The sequence below is a fragment of the Archocentrus centrarchus genome, chromosome 20 (assembly GCF_007364275.1).
Source record: "Archocentrus centrarchus isolate MPI-CPG fArcCen1 chromosome 20, fArcCen1, whole genome shotgun sequence".
Taxonomy (NCBI): domain Eukaryota; kingdom Metazoa; phylum Chordata; class Actinopteri; order Cichliformes; family Cichlidae; genus Archocentrus; species Archocentrus centrarchus.
The window spans coordinates 12266303-12286544 of NC_044365.1; the positions used below are offsets into that span (position 1 = coordinate 12266303).

At 42.7% G+C, this 20242-nt stretch overlaps 1 protein-coding gene across 3 annotated transcripts in view; it reads right to left on the reverse strand.

Moving 5' to 3' along the window:
* pard3aa (par-3 family cell polarity regulator alpha, a) overlaps window positions 1-20242 on the reverse strand; it is a 315863-nt gene that overhangs the window by 163160 nt on the left and 132461 nt on the right. For 2 of the 3 annotated variants that reach the window (XM_030756194.1, XM_030756193.1), the window contains exon 5: window positions 17890-18027. The exons of the other annotated variant lie outside the window; for it this stretch is intronic. In XM_030756194.1, the coding sequence (XP_030612054.1) occupies window positions 17890-18027 (138 nt within the window). The remainder of the gene's footprint in view (window positions 1-17889; window positions 18028-20242) is intronic. 3 annotated transcript variants of the gene reach the window in all.

A 20242-nucleotide genomic window follows, 5' to 3' on the forward strand; every position in this document is an offset into this window, starting at 1 on the left:
GCCTCACATTCTGTCATTATTGCTTTAGCTGTGCTTGCATCTCGCCCTCTCTTGCTTATATCTCTCTTCTCCAGCTTTTAATTTAATTACCTGCAAAAAAAAAAAATAAATAATAAATGTAACAGCCTGTTCTAAATCAAAGGCTCAGAGCACAGGAGGGATTGTGTCCCTGATGCTGCTGCAGAAACATCCCTCTCCAGCCAAAATGTTCAGTGATGTCGTTACAAAGTAGCCGTGATTAAATGCACCGACTCAATCAGTTTTGCCTGACCTGGGAGGGGTGTGGCGCTGCTGCTGGGCCTCTGAGGTGATGGGATCAAGGTGTGGAGCTAAAGAAACAGGTTGCTCCGGTCTGTGCTCCATCTGTCTCTCACTCTCCTCATTTCATTTACTTGTCTTCCTTCAGTGCTATTAGGCAGCGGGGGCAGGAGAGGCGGTGGCGTTAACAGGCAAGCCAGACATCTGAGGACTTAACTAAGCTCTGGGACGAGACAGCAGCTTCATGCTCTTCTTAATGGGGGATAAAATCTTCATTGGAGCTCTCTTTATGTGGATGGTGCAAATTCAGCGGGGCACTTACATGCCGTGATTACATCCTGCATGTGGAGAAATATCTAATAACAGTGTTGATTTTCAAGTAATTGTCAACTAAAGATTAGCGACAAAGCCGAGCGGGCTCATCATCAAGTGTCAAGCACAGTGAACATCACCGAATTTTCATGTTTTAACAACAAGATTTCCCTTTTCAGTCCTGTTATTAACCGCTCTGTGTGTGTGCGCGCATGTGTGTGCGCGTGCAAGAGCTTGTCAGCATCAAGACATCGCATCGCCTCCTTGGGAGGGTCTGCTGAAACGCTTTGTTAGCCGCTGCTATTTCCCCGCCCTCACCCTTCACCTTCCTCTTTCTCTCTCTTTTACTAAAATGTCAAGCACATCCAAATAGGTCTTGCGCCTTTTTGGTTTTTTTATGGAAATTGATTCAGCCCTTTACAGGGGCAGGGATATCTTTGGCAACACTCACGGGTGGCATATAGAGGCTCTGTCCCCTATTTATTTGTAAGAGTCTGGGGGTAAGGAGGGATGGGAGCATGAAAATTTCATCAGCAGTCTACCTTAAAAGACCTTGTCTCACCCTACCTGTCTATTTTCCCCTCTCTATGAAAATGAGTCAGTCAGCCAGCCCCCCAGCCCCCCAACGCCTTTAATTACATGTCGGCTGAGGTCCTGGGTGTCTCATGGGGCCTTTTATTCACAAAGCTTTTTATGAACCCATCCCTCCCCAGGTGGATTTTTTTTTTCTTTACGTATACTCTGCACAAAGTCTGCTCAGCACAAAGGACCTGGCCACCTGTGGTAAACTATAAATAAAGATGGGAGGGCATGGAGTGGAGCGGGTGGGTGAAATTGGACTAGAATAAATACAGGTTTAGTTCTTGGCTATAAGGCAAAATTGACAGAAAAGCAAAGAAACATGCTGCCTTTCAAAAAGACAATTTTCACACTCAGTGAGCAAATGAAAGAGGTGATAGACCTCAACAACTTTGTGTTAATGATCAGAGTTGGAAAGTGTATCATCACTGACATGTTATTAACTTGTAAAAACAGCTTTTAGCGGCAATCTCGTGTTTGTTAAGTTTGATCTTATCAGTTGCGAGTCGTTATGCTGCGCCTGCAGCTTCCCTTTTAGCATTTTTCAATATGAAGGAAAAACTAGAGAGATGTGCTGAATTAAGGAACAAACAAAGAAAAAGAGACACTGTATTTGTGATTATTCTCATCAGGGGGGAGAAGGTGAAGGGCTTCTTCACTTGCACCAGGCCAAAAATCACAGTGCAATCAACTGCAGCGTGTGACTGTGACAAGTGAAATTACCATAAAATGGCACAAGTAGATATCAAAGCAGCGCCAGAGCAAGGTGATGTGTCTGTTCAGGTGTGAAACTGTGAGGATGACACTAAAAAAAGGAACTCTGTGATAAAAAAAAAAAAATATATAGAAGACTCACAAGATTGAGCGAAGCCGTGATGCAGGAGAGAAAAGTGGTAAGACAAAGAGGTTGAGGACAAAGGGAAAACAAGATGGACAAGAAAATGGAGAAGTTGAAGAGAAGTGTTGCAGAATCAGCCTCATATTTTTGCTCTGTTAAAACAGGCACCGGTGCAGTGATCTGAGTCGTGCACCGCTTATCCAGATATTGACTTTGCACCCAAGGACATCTGTCAAACAGGTGAGCTACTTTCAATATTAGGGCAACTTCATTTCAATCCTTTTGCAACGGTTGTATTTTTTATTTTTTTACTGAAAAATATGCTAATGCAAACCCTCACACAGCTATGACCAAGCCATCCTACACACCAGATGTGGCATTCATCAGCAGCAAATAACAAAAAAAACCACAGCAACAGTTAGCGTTAGTCTTTAAATGGTAAAACAACATTTCTTGGTGTATTTGAATGTACCACATGGTTCAAAGGCAAGCCTTTTTTTTTTTTTTGCCATAAAGAGACACATGATTGACTCTTGACACTGGATTCATGAGGCAGTGTTTAAAGTGGCCACTGTGGTTCATTAGCCTCAAAATGCAGATATTCAACCAGCAAGCACAAACCAACCAACAGGGGCAAAGCCTCTTCATTATCTCACTAGACTATGCTTCAGACAGACTAACAAATACCACTTCTGAGACTGAACATCACAAATAATGGCTTGTTAAGGGTGACATTTATGCAGTGAAGTCCTTAAGGAAAACTCCAGACTTTCCAACAGAGCGTGTGTTAGGTCAGTATCACAGGGGCTAGTTTCCTAGTGACCAGAGGCAGATGCAGAAGCCATTTCTCTTTATATTCACTGCCAACCCCTTCATTGTCTCTCCTTGTGTTAGTGGTAAAGATGATCACTGAGTGACAGCAGAGAAGAGACACAGCCTAAATATACATCCACAACTTCCTGCCCAATCATTCTCCATCTCAGTTCTTTTTCCTCTTTCCCCTTTCTCTAAAAAACATCCATTTCTTTCCCCCTGAGTGCTTTTAGCACCCTCTTGATCCCTTGGTAACCAGTAGAGTGGGGATGCAACAAGGCTTTTCAACTCTCTAGCTTGCTCTTTCTTTTTTCTTTTTTTTTTCCTCTGGCTGCTTCCATCCCTCCCCCATCTCTCTCCCTTTCTCACTTGTAATAGGGATGGCTCAGAGCCCTGATGTGTGGCCAAAAAAGTCCACCAGCCTCTGACAATAAAGGCAGCAAAAACTAAGGTTATAGGCTTGGCCATCGGACAGCTGCAGCATTAGATTATTGAGAACCATATAAGAGAAGGAGAAAGAAAAAGACGGTGAGGTGGAAGAGACACAGATGCAAAGTGCATAGCCTTGTTACCTTCAAATAGACATGCTGGTTGGACACTGGTTGGAGGACCAAAGGGAAAGTAAGCAGTGGGAGGGATGGAGGTAGCAGCTGTTTGATCGGGAGGAGAAGCCTTCTCACACGCAAACACACACACACACACACACTTCTCGAGGGTTAGGGCAAAAGGCGGCATGTTGAGGAGCTGTCATCCTCCATCAACCAGTGTGCTAATGCAGACCTACTGTAAGCCTGCGCACGCGTGTGCGTGTGTGTGTGTGTGTGTCATGCTGTTAGCCATGGGCAAGTACAAGATGTAGCTGTTAGAGGAAAGGGGTGGGGGACTCCCTCCTGAGTCCATCTTTGGCATCAAGGGTTTAACAAGGACAGGTTCAAAGGTCACAGCAAATGGTGTGTTTCTGGCCACCACCCCTCCTTTAGGGCCGAGTTCCACATCTGTGTGACAGCTTCGTGTGCGGAACAGGCCTCCCCCCTGTCAGACATTGTCACACATTCCCCTTACAATGGGCTGTCTGTGCTCAGGAGAACAATGGATGCCAGAGACCAGAATATAAAAGGGGTTTCCAGCTGAACAATGTGTTGTGTTCAGTGTATTAAAAGTAAAGGAAACAAGCAATTTAGCCGGAGCATTTAGCAAAAAGGGCTGTTGAAATATTTACAAAGACGTCCCTCGTTCCTGATTTGACCAGCTAAAAATATGAAACATTAACTGTGCAAGGTGACATACGCCCCTTATGGAAACATTAAACCAGCCAAAGGTAACATATGATGGCAACATGTGAAAAGAACTGACTCTCAGTGAGAAAAGCAGCAAAGGCGGAGGCTTTTCCTCTTCCTCACAAAAGGTTAAGGAGCCATAATTGTACCCTAATTACTTCCAGTTAATGCAGTTCAACTAAACACTGTAGAATAGACAAGACCAAATAGGACTTCACAGTACCGCTGCATCGCACAATGGCATTGACATAGAAAGACAGGCTGCTGGTAATAACTCCTAATAGTCCTATTAAACGTTCTATGACCTTGAGAAGCAATTACCAATACTTTTCCCATAATAACTAGAAAATCTAGCTGTTTTCAATCAGCAGTTAAAAAGAAACTTCATGGTGTCGGAGTAATAGTGTCCACCAACTACTGATGGATGTCACATCTAGAGTGTGGATGGCCTGAGGATATTCTTCAACATAAACATCTTCTCAGAAAAAAAATTCAAAAATGTTCTTTTTGATTAATTTATACATGACTGTTGCATCCAATGATCCAGCCTCACTCTTCCTGCCATCCTTAACCATTCATTCCCCACCAGCCCATCGGGCTCCATCGCCATTAAAACAACCAACTCATCACGCTGACTGAGATTGCAAGACACTTATTTATATTTATGTTGAGGATAGGAGGACATTATAAAAGGCTGGGTGATAAGTTAAACTGGTTAGGGGATGATGAAAGGGTCATAATGACCCCCTTCATCTTACCCACAAGTTTCCTAAATAGCACTTAATGGCTGTCAGCAGAGAGGGAGAATTTCAGTATACTTTCTTATGGTTATGATCCCGAGAAAGACGACGGAAGCTAATAGTGATTTCAGTGCTCTGAAATGAACGATAAAAAAGAATTTAAACCCGCACTGCTCTATTGGTTCTTTTTTCTGTGAATATTTCATTTGTTTGGCACACTATTAGTTCCCCGCAGGACTGGAAAGTTCAGATCTGGAAGAAAATCAAAGCGCTGCGACCCTTGTGTCCGCCATCTACTGCTTTTTATGTGACTGTTAGAGAAAAATATCGAGGAAGGTTACGATTCTTCAGTCCTGTGTTTGCGTGCCAAGGATAGATGCCAAGGCGGCGCCCGTCCTCTGATGAGGACATGTGTTTTCTTTCATATTTCACACCCTGCGCCCGTGAGCACAGCCTTGTTTCAAAGCAGAGGCCTCGCATTCCAGATTAGATGTGCTATTCCTTTTGATAATGACGACAGAGAGTTGTGCTGTTGTTGTGTTAGGTGAAACACAGCGGAGAGTGGAGTAGTGCATCGAGAAAAGGAAAAAAAAAAAAAAAAAAAGCATAAAAGTACTGCATAATATCTGAGACATTTTTGTTGAAGGTGGACTCTGCTTTCAAAATAGTTTTCCTTAAACCAGGGATGTGACAGCAGCGATAAGCAGAATACAAATGGAAATTTCCCCCATTGCATATTTTCTTGGCAATTAAATGCGTGTTATGTTATATTCCCAAGCCTACACTTCTTTTTAATTAACAAAAATCTCTAGCCTTTAAATCTCTTTGTTTTGTTTAGAACGAAGTGGCTTCTAGCTCATAAAAGGGCTCTGATGTCAATTGACTCAAAGCAAATGAAAGGGACAGACAGTTTCCTAATGCTGTTTAGCAAATTAGATCAGAGATGCGAGTGTGCATTTGTCCATATCCGGACGGAGCGGCGAGATGTGGAGAGAAAGAGGTGAGAGACAGTCCAGTTTGTGGGCTGACATTTGAAAAAACAAAGGCCTGTCTTTCTCTTTACTCTTCTTATTCTCCCTCCTTGTCTCGTGACTTAGACCTTTCTCTCTTCTCTGCCACTGGGAACCCTGCTGCGTGGATTCATCATTTCCTAGCCCCTGTTTGATATTAGCCCTGAGCTGATCTATCAATGACACAGCTGCCTTTCCCTTTGCCTACTGTATCGTTAAATTGCACTTTAATTAAATTAGGCCTGCTAATTATGAGGGCCTAAATCAATCACCAGGTCAATAACCAAGGCCCAAAGCAGACAGAGAGGCCTGAGACTTTTTTTCCAAACCTCATCAATAACAGCTGCAACTGGAGGAGATCTCTCCTGTGCCGGAGAGCCGGAGGTTCAAACCAGGTAGGAATGACTGCAAATTAAGTTATCGCCGTTGGTTATTGTCCAGAGCGCTTCTTCCTCTTAAGTAAAAAGTGTTTTTGAATGCAGAGTTAGTATTTCAAAGAGTTCTAACATGCATTTCATGCTGCAGTAGCGCTTCAAAGGCATGTTTAAAGCTGATTTAGGATTTCTGATGCATTTAAAAACAACAGTTCAAAAAGTATATGATGACTTGCTAAACACCTGGCTTAGGTGAAAGGAGGCGATTCGGAACAGATAATCCCGGGGGCTGAGTGCGTAGCCCTGCTGAGCGGACGGTCCCAGCTGAATCCTGGGTCTTTATACATGCATTAAAAGGGGAACTGTGGTGCTTTTCACAGATTAATCATCATTTTGAGCTTATTAAGTGGGAGGACAGTCTGCTTTCCAGTGCTCAGAACATTTAATCCATCTTTCAAACTGTGAAGGTCAGTGAGTGAATGTTGCCCCCATTGAAATAATATCAGCTGCTTGAATTTCAATGAGAGCACCCGTGGTTTGGACTGTAATAAACTACAATTTCTTTTTTTTTTTTTTTTTTTTAATGAATCTTAGTGGCAGTTCATGCAATCACACAAGTCAGAACTACACCGACTCATTGAGTTGCAGAGTGGCTGCCAATAAACTACACTGGCTGCGCCGCCAAATTGCCATCTTAAGCACTTAATCCAACAGTTACTGTGGCACAAATGGTTTATATCTGGAAGAAAATATCAGGAGAATCTCACCCATTGTCCATGGGATTTATATAACCCACTGTGATCTCAAAACTTAAATATAATAAATATGAAGTAGGAAATAAGGGCGAAAGATGTTGAACAGCGAGTAATTTAGTGGAGAGTAAAGCTTTGGTGCACACAAAAGAAAGTTATTACAGGGGATGAACGGTCTATTCTACAGATCAGCCATTGTTTGCTGCCTTATTTGAGCAGGTGGGGTGAGTGCTGAGTGGGGCCTCATCTGTAGCGTCATGGGAACAGAGCGGGGTGGGATGGGGTGGGGGGGAGCTTTCCATTTAGTTTTAATTGGAAGCTGAAATTCTTGGATAAGAGGGAGACAGAAAGCCATTTGGTTGAGTCCTTGCTCTCAGCCAGGGCTAAATGAAGAGGGCCATGTGGAGATGAGGGGCCTGTGGAGGGCCAGTAATGAAGAGAGGTCCCAAAAGACTCCAGCACAGCCACAGTAATCTTGGGGGTGGGGTGGGGGGGGGGGTGGAGAAAGAGAGAGGAAAGATGATGTAAAAGGGAAGAAAGACAAGCAGAAAGAAAATGACCTGTAGGGAGTCCTCAATCTTTTTTTTTTTGTTGTTGTTGTTGTTTGTATTCATTCTCTGAATGCAATGAGCACAAGATTAGACAAGGTATCGATTTATCAAAGGAGTGTGCTAGTTAGACTTGATGATAATTAACTTGCTAAACACAACAAGTGATTGCAATCACTGATGAGATAAGAGCACGGGGAAATCATCAGTGTCTCAACAAACAAGGCCGATCAGAGCCTGGATAGTCAATTTGCTGCATGTAAACATTGTACATGTGTAGATACGTATCCGCAACACACGAGCTGAGCACGCAGAGGGTGCCCGTTATCATTCTGAAATATAGTATGAAGATATTTGTTGACATTTCAGCCAATCACAGGACAGCATCAGCGGGACTCTCACCCTCCACATCAGCAGACAGAGAAACCCCCCCCCCCCCCCCCCCCCAGCAAGCAAAACAACACGTTTCCGCACTCTGTTGTTTCCTAAATGGAGAACAGCGTCAGCACGCTTCTAGTTGAAATCATAAATTCAATGTGGGAATATCAGAGAATGCTGTGATGGAGCTCAGCGGGGGTGCTATTCTTCACAACAGCTCCCGTGGCCTGTATACCTAAAACATAAAGGGGGGGGGGGGGTTCCAATGGAAAACTGCTCTGCAGGGAAAACCGTATCCCATTACGGAGGTACTCTTGTTAGACTGACACTATTAATGGTATGTGGGCTATTTCAAATTCATTCTGGGCGTCCAACCTTGAGAAACTCATAGAATATCACCAGTGGTTTCGTATGTTTCATTGTTGTTGTAGCTGCAACCTTATTGTCTCCTCTTTCCACAAACCTCTGTGTTCCCTCCTTCCATGTCTCACTGTTTTTGCTGGTTCTTGATTACTGGTTGTCTCTTCTCCCTCATGTCTCACATTTTATCTTTTATCATTTATCTTCCTGTCAGTCTTTGTCCAATTTGTCTACTTTTTTTTTTTCCCCTCAAAGGAGGTGCAATCATCAGGGGAAATGTTTTGCCTATGAAAGTGTCACTTTCTCCTTCTTCTCTGAAAATATAATAATGTTGCATTCATGCATCTTTCACATTTCATTTGGATTATGTTACATGAGGAATAGTGTAAGTTGCCATCAAAGTTTTACCAGGTAACACCTCATAATCAGTATGCCGCCATGCCGTGTATATCATGTTTATCAAGCTGTTTTTTTTTTTTTTTTCAAGTTCAAGCACTGAGCATTGATGTAAAGCTGCATAAAAATATGCACAATCAAGAACACAACAATACCTGGTGACATCTATACGTAAGGGACAGAAATGGACCAAGCAGCCCAAGACTGCCTCTCCATGCACTTTTTTTTTTTTTTAGAGGCTTTCAGTGCCTCCATCTCCTGAGTTCTCAAATGAAACCTTCCCATTTCTCTCCATTTTTATCCAAGTGTGACTACTTTGTTCTCTGCCTGATGCAAATAAAACAAGTCACTTAGGCCAAGATTGCAAAGGAGCCCTATCTCATGTTTCTCGGTGGCCCCGAGATGTGGATGTTTACTGTCGGCTGGGGCCTTATTGCATTCCTTCAGCAACTTAAAAGCCTTGCCCCCCCTAATGGGACCTATAAAACAGTGAGAAAAGCCTATTGTGACAATGGACCTCATTGTGCCAGAGTAGATTCATTTGGCACTCTGTGCCGAGTGGAAATGTGTGGCATATATAAAAAAAAAAAAAGATGGTGTGAAGGAGAGAAAGGTTGAGAAAGGAGAGCAAAATCAAATAAATAGCAGTAAATGACTTTGCACTGTGGGAAAATGGGCGATGTCAGTCGCCAAAGTTCACCTTCTGCCCCAGTGTCAAGGATTACAAAAAGCTTTGCGTTTTCCTCCAGATGCTCCACATCTTTATTTCTATCTTGCCTTTAGTCAAGTTTTAGTGTTGATTGTCTTAGAATGACTGTTTAAGGAGGCCATCTTTTAGCAACACCTTGCCAAAATATTGGCTTTGCTTCTCTAACACAATACTTCGCTCCAAAGCCTTGACAACTCATACCCCCTCAGTGAAAAATAAAATTGATTCTACTGAATATGTAGACAGATAAGCACAAAATGACTTCTTCTTAAGAATCGGTGTACATCTTCCTCGCCTAGCTTTGTTCTCTGCTGCCCGCGGTGGTTTGACTCCATGCTGGCGGCCCCGTTTTATTCCCTGAAGTCATTATTGTCTTCAGTTAAGGTGCCCCTGCTCCCTGTGATTTGTGGGTAATGAGCTGGCACCCCCCTGCCCGTGTTCAATTATTCTCATTGAGAAAGTGATTTCTCACTCCACGGAGCAAATCGCAGAAAGCGAATGCATGAACTCTAATCAAGAATTAACACGTTCACAAGCAGCAGTGCGGAGAGGGATAGCCACCTTGATGCAGCAGAGGTGCTGTGCATGTGGACAGAAGCAAGGGGGGCATGTAAAAGAGGAGGGGAGAAGGATGGAATAATAACAGTGACTAAGGTAAACAGATTTTTCACCTGTCCCTGAAAAACACTTTTGCAGTGCATCCACTCATCCTTAGTATTTGAAGTGAGGGGGGAAAAAAAAGGGGCTGAACAAAAACTTGTCAAAAAAATGGTGATGTTTACAAGTGAAGCCCTGAAGGGCCGTGCAAGAGAACAAGATCTGAGTAGTAATTAAGCACAGAGAGATGGAGCTGAAAGAGGATGGAGCAAGACGCAAGCTTAAAACTTTTTTTTTAAGATGAGCAAAATGAATGATGCAGGGAGATGAAGAAGACCCAGAGTGCAGCAGCTACTAATGACCAACAAGGAGAAGCAGACGGGAAAGAAAAGAGTGACGGCTTCAAACAGGAAGTCCACGGACAAATACGTGGCTTCACATACAAACTCAATGCCAGTGATTTATTAACCACTGAATATTACGATTTTGCAGATTGTTTTTCACATAAATAGCAAAATTTTAAGCAAACCAGTCAAACTCTAATCTCAACTGTCCAGTCACACATACGTCTTCACACACGTGATGTAGCGAGACAGGTTAAACATTTCAGGCTGCAGTATAGCTGACAGAGAAGAGTGTTGGCAACGTCCGGCATCCAAAATATGTGCGCAGCCTTGTGTGCTGGTCAAACAAGATAAAGAGGAAAGACATGATTTTCTTTTCTTAATAAAGGGGGGAAAAGAGAAAATAAATATGACATATTTTTTCACACTCTCCTGGGAGCTGAATTTGCCTTCCATGTTACGTGCTTAGGATTAAGTTCTGAAAGTTAATCAGAATTATTACACACTTATTCCCACCTGCATCTTTATCGTGTGTAAACCCTGAACCTGATGATTCCGAGTACCAAGTAACGTGAGCATCTGTGGAGTTAAGTAGCATTATTTTCATAATTGCTCAGTTTACTATCTATTTTCCCTGCTGTGGAGTGAATGAACTAAACGACAATACCGACAGCGTAGCTACCTGCTCCCGTCCTCCAGTCTGAATGCGAACGCACACTCATACTTACTTGATGACAGAATACACTAAGTCTGCGTGCATTTTATTGCTGCAGGCTCTCTGCAGGATACTGCACACATGGCTGGAGGCTGAAACACACTGGGCTGTAACTTTTTGAACAGTGAAGTTATCTAATTTAAGACTCTGCTGTTTAATGAGATTTTTTTTTTTTTGTCCCAAAACTTTCAAAAAAAATGTTTTGGATTGGACCTGCAAACTTTAAAAAGTGACAGGATTGAAGCTGAGACAAAGACAAGGCAGGAAATGTGTTTTGTTGCTTGCGTCAAGGCCAGGAGGGTTAGATGCACAGACTGTAGCTTCCAGTTCTGAAGGCTTAAACCTGCATTCTTTCTAATGGCCAGCAGAGGGGCGACACCTTTTACATAAAGAAGGTCTATTGGGAAAAACAACCCTACTAATATATTGATCCGTGACTTCAGTAAACACTTTCCTGGTGGGTTTATAGCCATAGTTGCTAGTTTCAAATCATACTGTGTCCATTAGAGTCAAGAAGGAAAGTACCCAAGCCCACTTGGAGGTAACGAGGAGATGAGGTTTGAAAAGCAGCACAGTCCCTAAGAGAAATGGCAGAAAATAAACTCTCTCTGGTTTGTGATGTTCTATCAGCAGTTCAGCGGCAATGGCTAATTAAGAGCGGTGAGGCCATTGTGAAACTCTGCATTGTTCTCACTCAGGTCCTCAGTTGGGCTCAGGGGGTCTCTGGTGAGCTGCCATTTGCACAGGACTCACAAAGGAGCGAAGAAAAATGAGTCCACCGTGTAAATAATGTGAATTTTAAGTAATCTGTCACACAATTAGTCTTGAATGTGGTCTTTTCTTAAAATAATTATTTCATTAGGGTGCCATAACTACACTAACAGCCAAAATGACTTCTTGAAAAGAAAAAAAATAAATCATGTTAGATACAATAGAGGAATTAAATCGAGGAACAAATAACAAGAGTCAGGGTTTCGATGAGCTACGAGTCAAAGCTGAACACCCAGACTCAGACCCACCGCTCAGCAATATGTGAAAACATTTCTATGGGCTTTATACAAACATACAAACCATGATTCTCCTCTACTTCTTCCTTTGGTCTTTAAAGTGCTGGAAGTGCAGCATGTTCTTTGCAGACACAGGAATCCACAGCAGAACTGACTGTACACTGCTCTGGAATATGGGTTGTTTTGTTTTGTTTCTACAGTTCTGCACACAAAAGCATGCCCTGCTCCATCTCAAATATCATCGCCGAATTAATAGAACATCATGAACGCAACACAAATGCACACTGCATCCACCAGATAGCGGGGGGGGGGGAACGAGGGCAGCGGCGGCAGACACAGACATAGACTGTGACAGGCCGGTTTGGGGGGGGTTATTGCTGTGTTTTCTTTCCATGCTCAGCTGCTCTAACACTGCCTGTGGCTTGCCTCAGGGCCTGCAGACTGTGTGGGCTTTACCAACCAGCTAGTCAGGAGAACTTACTAAGTTCACTCACCAACAACAGCCCCAAAAATTAAATGCTAACATTCATACTGACTTGCCCAAGGGTTTTCCAAAGTGTCATAAATTTTAGATGCCCCGTTTCAGAGCAGTCACTGCTCTGTTTCTGGTATTCTGAATGGAAGAAATGAAATATGGATCTTAGAAAAAAGTGTATTGTTGCAGCATAGTGAAGCCCAAACAAGCAAACCAAAAATAATTAGCATGCAGAGGGAAATATCAGTGTTTGTCTCTTATGACAACGGCTTGTTAACTGCTGTCATGCTGAGTGGGGCAATAAGAACAATCCTCCCACAGCTTTGTAAAGCACTTCACTCTAACAGAGATCACCTCAAACGCTTCAAATCTGAAACAGAAAGCAGACCTCTGAGAATCTCTTTTGAGCTACTCAAGAGAATCATTCAAATACACGCGTTTACGGAGACTTATTTTTAGTGACCGACAACTGTTAGTTTCTGACTAAGGTGACAGAGCTGGAAAAGAAGAGCAAAAAAAAAAACAACAACAATCGAATTGGTTCGCAAATGCCAGTCTGTGTTTGTTTGGAGAGAAATCTTTGATGCGACAATACTAAAAGGAAAAGAGAGTATTCGCACTGCTCCCCGCTCTCTTCTCCCACCTTGAAGTTGAACAGACTCATCTCCTTTCAACACGCTGGCTCGAGGATTTAGCTGGGCGCCTTGCCACTTTGTGCTTCCTTTAAAAAAAACTCGCCAAACAAGATGCCTCATTTAGACAACAAAGAGAGAGAGAGGAAGCCTCACTGTTCGAGGTGTGATCAAAGATGTCTGATCAGAACCAAACATGTTTGGATGCAGTTATGTAATATTTTAGGGTTGTTTTTCTTTTTTTTCCTCAGAAATGACTGATTCAAACAGCATTTTCTGAGCCTGTAATCTAACAAATATCAAATCAAAATATGCTTACAATCTATAAAAGGGTAACTGATTTTTTTTTTTTGTAAATGTGCATTAAATAACACAATCTATAGTAGTTATACAGTGTAATGTATTTCTGTCTAATACTGTCTCAAACTGTGAACTTCACTGATACAGCTCAAACACATCTGCCTCTCTTCATGTTAGCCTTGATTGGGTTAAACCCTTCAGTGATCGACAGCTGATGTCAGTCCTGCCTCTGCTACAGCTGATGATAATGGCCCCCGGTCCATCATCAAGGCCGCAAAATAATACAGTGGAGAACCACTCAGCCAGATCAAAATGTGTATGTGCGTGTGTGCGTGTGATGCTAAGCGGGAAGGCCCATTAACATTCATCAGTGGGATAATAGGCCAGCATTAATGTCAGCTGTTTATATGAAGAATAACTCATAAGGCCTTGGTGTATATGGGCTGATAAAGCGTGCTTTTCTCCACACCGCATTTGGCAGTGTGTGTGTGTGTGTGTGTGTGTGTGTGTGTGTGTGTGTGTGTGTGTGTGTGTGTAGGTGTGTGTGGGATTTAGAGGTAGAGCTACTGATGTCTCAGACTGAACCATTTGATACTGAAGTGAATTTATTGGCTGGTTAGATAAACATAGGACAATTGCCTGATATAAGTATGGGCCAGTCGTCCTTGTTCTCGGTGAATAAGCATTCGCACAAAAGATGCGCACAAACGCACGAAGATGAACACAACTCCCCGCATTTTATAAAGACACCTGAGAGAAGTGATCTAAAATAGAATCAATCCCGAATCTATATTTGCTCCTCTGCAGCCCAGCCTCAAACCCGTCTATGAGTTTGTCAACTCTGGGCTGATGGGTGGATAATGCCAGAGTCACAGATTGTGTAGTTAACTGTGTTAACTTGCCCTTGCGCCTCTTTGGCATTTGAAGCACAGGAGTCAATCTGTTATTTTATTCAGTCTGACTTTACATTTCTAATTTATAGCAGGGTGCTGGGAAGGCTTGCTTAAATATAAATGGTGAAGCAAAGCACTTTCCACAGCATACCAAGTTAATGCAGGGTATTTCAGAGCTGCTTCACACACATCAGCCATTGAGGGAAAAAGTGCTTGTGAACACGTAGCCATATCTAAACACACAAAGCAAGCGGTGTGTACGGCAATTGTTCCAGTGAAGAGAGAGAAATGAGTATGATGCCCTCTCTTAGTTTCTTTGTTTTTACTTTTATCTTTACTCATAAAGTGAAACAATAAAACACAGCAGATAAAATACTCCATGATAAACAACTGCTAATTGGTGTATTTTTCCAAAACACCTTGGCATATCTGCATGTGTTTGTGTGCACCGCACACTCATTACCGCTGCCGACGCTTTAGCGCTGATCACTGTTCTTTTTAATTATCCCACGCTGCGTATTTTTATCTTACGATCCGACGCCGCGGTGCTGCTCGCCCGTCACACAAAGAAGACAAAACACTGAACCGTCACGTGTGGGAGGGGGAAGGCAGCGATCAAGGCTGTGATACCGTGAGTGAAGGAAAGAAACAACCGGGCGACAAGGTGCAAGTCTGAAACCTACACTGCATCGCCCCTAATGAGAGGATTTGTGTTTTGTGACTCATCTTAGTCACACGGCTGTCAGATTATAAACACTCAGGTGGCACCGAGGATTAGCCACGGTGAGGATGTGTTGTGGCAGTCCTGCTGTTAATCATTAAATATTTACATGACGCCACTGGTATAGCTCATGTTCTTAAACAATAATCTCATTTTTTTATGTATATATTTACATTATACTCGCTGATAACTATTAACCTGAAACCTTGATCTTGGATTTGGGAGGTTTCACATTCTGAGCTAAATCCTGTTCTTGCACTGTTTGTGTCTTTTTCACCTAGAACTCCTTTTCCAATAATAAAATAACTTTTTTTTTTTTAACAAAAATCCATTAACATGCATTCATATAGATTGATTATAGCATCCATGCTTTCAATAGGTGCTCATACCATATAGCAAAAGAAAAATTCCAGACACAACCACACTGAGACTTTATCATCATTCTCCCATCTCGCTCCTCTTTCTCTCACCCTTTCTCTTTTCTTATTCTTTAATGTGTTGATTAAACACCTTCTACATGAATCAAAGCAGGTAGGTGAGGTACAGACCGGCAGACAAACTGGGAGAAATCCTCTTCACATCAAGCTCAGCGTGTTCGACACTTCCCAAGGTCATTTCTGCTCTCCCTGCAGAGAGCCTCCGTCACTTTTAATAACTTTTAGAGGGAGTATATTTTTTTTCGCCTCTGACAGACTGAGGAGTTGAGGGACCAGTCACAGGGTGAGTCAATCACAAAGTGCCGACAGAGCGAGGAGGGTGTGAAGTGAGGAGACAAGCCTGCAAGGACTAACATTGTACACTGTTACTTTATGAAAAGTACTGGACAGAAGTCTGATGTCAGTCACTGACCTGGTTACAAACTGGATTGGACAGTAAGCAGTCACTATCAATGTAATAACTCTGCTATCAGTCACAACTGTGACTGCTATTACACTATGGTCAGATATAATGAATTGTATGCAATGCAGCGTAGTGTGAAAACATGGGGACAAACTGTGATCAAGAAATGAACAGACTCAACGCCTATTCTCCAAAAAACAAATCCATTCCACTCAGAGTACTTTCTGTTACCAAATTTCAAAGTAGTACTCATTGTGTGTAAGTCACTGGGATGATTTCAATGGGTCAGGGAGTGATACTGGATTAACGACTGGTTTAGTGCCCCGCCATGACTAAATGAGAGGTAGAAATTGACAGTGAAACTGTTAATGTGGATCAGTATGTGATAGTAAGGAAAAACAGTACCTAGGGCACGGCAAAAATTATTGCAACCATGTGCAATGAAAAACAATCTTGTTGCTTCAAAGACGAGAACCAGGTCTGCGACCACTCGCAGTCAACTGCCATTTCAAGGCGACATTGGTGTATCGAGAGAACGATAAAGTATTAAGTCGGCGTCCATCTGCTATCAGGTTGTGACCGAATGGAGTCAAGTTGGTAATTACATATTGCAGATTTATTGTGGTCTATGTCCACAGAAATTCACATTAACTATTTACACTCTAATGTCAAAAGTATTCGCTCATCTGCCTTTTCGCCATATGAACTTGAGTGACATCCTATTCTCAATCCATACAGTTTAATATGATGTCAGTTCCTTTCAATGGAACTAATGCCTCTTTTCCACTGGTACCTACTCAGCACAGCTTGACTCGGCAAGGTCTTGTTTGGTTTCCATTAAAATTGAGTACCATGCCAATGTGGGTGCAGTCGATATAGCAACGCGGGCAGTAGTCTCTTGACATAATTTGTATGCAACTCAAGCACAACACAACAATGAATGACAATAGTATGCCTCCTGCTCGGTCTATAACGTTCTCATTTCTCATCACTCGTGTAGCTCCCTCTGGATTCGCTCATCTGCCACCAAGCACAGAAATGTCTGCATCTCCTCATTCGACCACTTTGTTGGTTTGCGTGCCTCCATTTTCTTGCTGTTGGGGTTTAAAAATGGTGCAGTTGTTTCTGGTGAAGGAGTCACTCTCATGACTCAGCTAGTGACGACACTCCCCGGCATGCTGTTTTTCAATGTCACATTTTTGGATCGCCTCGGCTCGCTTGAGCCCCTTGGCTAAGTGGGTACTAAAAAAAGTACCTGGTACCAGGACCTAATGGAAAAGCCTACAAACCGTGCCGAGTTGAGTCGAGTGGAAACACGGCATAAGAGCCCAAGTCCAACTCCTGAAAAACAGTACCACACCATAACTTGGCACGATGCAGTCAGACAACCCAGACTCATCCATCAGATTGCCAGATTCAGAAGTGTGAGTCGCCACTCCAGAGAACATGTCTCCACTGCTCTAGAGTCCAGTGGCGGCATGCTTTACACCACAGCATTGCGCTTGGTGATGTAAGGCTTGGATACAGCTGCCCAGCCATAGAAAGCCATTCCACGAAGCTCTTTACGCACTGTTCTTGAGCTAATCTGAAGGCCACATGAAGTTTGGAGGTCTGTAGTGATTGACGTTTTGTGGCCACTGACCAATGTTTGCAGGTTATTTATGAACAGCTTCCTCCAAAATATCAGGACTAGATTGGCGATAGGTCACAATCATTCAGTCATCCCCCAGCCCTGTCATAAATAGCTTTCCTCCAAACCAAGAGCCCCCTATCCAGGACCAATCAAAGTTCCACAGCCCTATTGTATAATTGCCTCTAGGCATGTTTGGATCCTCTTGTACCAAGCAGGATTACTTTTACAGCAACACATCACCTGTAAAGTGAAACCAACATGTCTCTCAATTAATGATGGCTGTGATGAATGTTACAAGCTGGTGTGCTCTGGTCTAGCAATGAAGCTGTTCATCTGCAAACCACATAAAAACCATATGATGTGTTTTTTTATTTGTCCACCAACAAACCTGTTCTTGTTGGCCAAGCCATCGATCTACCATTGGATGGTTGGCACTAAGAGAGGATCGAGTCATCTGTCTCTGGAATTGAGTGGTCCAGCCACTCGCATCACGAGGAAGACTACGGTAGGCGTGAGCTCCTCTGCCCTGTAAAGGAACAGGAAGAGTTAGAGAGATTAAAATCCTACACCACTGTAGTCCTGCTACACTATATTTCCAAAAGTATTCGCTCATCTGCCTTTACACGCATATGAACATGAGTGACATCACATTCTCAATCCATGGGGTTTGATATGATTTAAAGGCGCCATCTCCAACCCGTTCCCACAAAGTTGGGAGCATGAAATTGTCCAAAATGTCTTGGTATGCTGAAGGATTAAGAGTTCCTTTCACTTGAACTAAGGGTCTGAGCCCAGCTCCTGAAAAACAACCCCACACCGTAATCCCCCTCCAACAAACGTTACATTTGGCACAGTGCAGTCAGTCAAGTATTGGTCTCCTGGCAACCGCCAAACCCAGACTCATCCATCAGATTGCCAGACAAATGTGTGATTTGTAACTCCAGAGAACTCGTCTCCACTGCTCTAGAATCGAGTGACAGCATGCTTTACACTACTGCATCCAACACTTTGCATTGTGCTTGGTGATGTAAGGCTTGGATGCAGCTGCATGGCCATGGAAACCCATTTCATGAAGCTCTCTATGCACTGTTCTTAAGCTAATCTGAAGGCCACATGAAGTTTGGAGGTCTGGAGGGACTGACTCTGCAAAAAGTTGTTGACCTCTGCACACTATGCGCCTCAGCATCCACTGAACTCACTCTGTGATTTTACTTCATGGCTGAGTCGTTCCCAATCACTTCCACTTTTTTATAATACCACTAACAGTTGACTGTGGAATATTTAGCAGTGACGAAATTTCACAACTGGACTTGTTGTTGCACAGGTGGCATCTGAGAGCTCCTGAGAGCCACCCATTCTTTCACAAATGTTTGTAGAAGCAGTCTGCATGCCTAGGTGCTTGATGTTATACACCTGCTGCCATGGAAGTGATTGGAACACCAGAATTCAGTGATTTGGATAGGTGAGTGAATACGTTTGGCAATATAGTGTATCAAAAGAAAAACTTTGATGCACTTGTATTAATACTCCTAAAAACTAAATAAATAAATAGGCCCATGAACAGCAATCTGAAATGAAGTATGAAAATTATTTTTCAAAGATTGATCATCCTTGTTATTAACTCACTCACCCTGACCTTTCATTACAGCCACACATGAGCTGCTAAGAGCTTTTTCCTAAAATAAGACAGCTACAACTAAAGTTTATGAATACAAAACAACAAAAAAAAAAAAAAAACTTCCACAAAGCTCCTGCCAAGGTAATGTCATACATCAGCATGCCTGAGTCTAAAATATTACAAATCGCCACAGTCAGGCACAAAAGATAATATTCCACACATGCTAGCCTTGGCTTAGGAATCTCAGCAGCTGAAGGCCGAGAGCAAAGTTTTATGAATAGAAAAGAAGGTGAACCAATAATTAAAATCAAAGTGGAGTGATTCACCAAGATAACCAAGTAGAATAGCAATGATATACAAGGTCTGATTAGTCACAAAAACAGAATATTTTTAAACAGACATCACTCCTGAAAGAGAACACAGAGAATGACTAACACACACAACAAGAGAAGAGACGCAAGTCAGTCAAAACCATGAACAGACCTCACGCCAAAAAAAAGCTAATAAGAAAAAAGCTACAATGCAAAAAAAGGGAGCTGGAAAGAACGGGAGGGGGATTTCTATGCCTCGCATGCCACAGTAAGCAACCCATGTTTGAATACAGCTGAATGTGGCATGGAAGGGGCCTGATGAAGCATTGCAGACAGGACTATAAAACTCAGCTGCACAAGTGGCCTCTATACTAAAACAGCCCTGATAGCCATCACAGCCTCAGACAAAGGACCCCTCTCCGCTGATTTTTACGACACATCAGATCATAAAATGTAGAGAAAGCCAGATACCAGAGAGGTAGCAGTAAATCAACAGGCTCATACTGACTGTCTGATCCCTATGGATGAATTTTCTGAGTGTGGATAACCCTGAATATGAAGTATTGTAAAGTCATTGGTAGATGTGATGAGTTTACAGTGCTAGCTGATGGTTGAGGACTCTCACTGGTCTATATTGTTGAGATTCAGCAGAAGCGAGCCTGACTCGGCCATATTTGGACTCACTGGGAACAGAACGTGACTGGCTGCAGCGTGTAAAGGAAATGACCCCAGACAATCAAGAGACTCTGGTTGTATGGTGTATGTTCTTTGCTCTTTTGGCAATGCTCATGTATGTTCCCTTTCAGAAATTT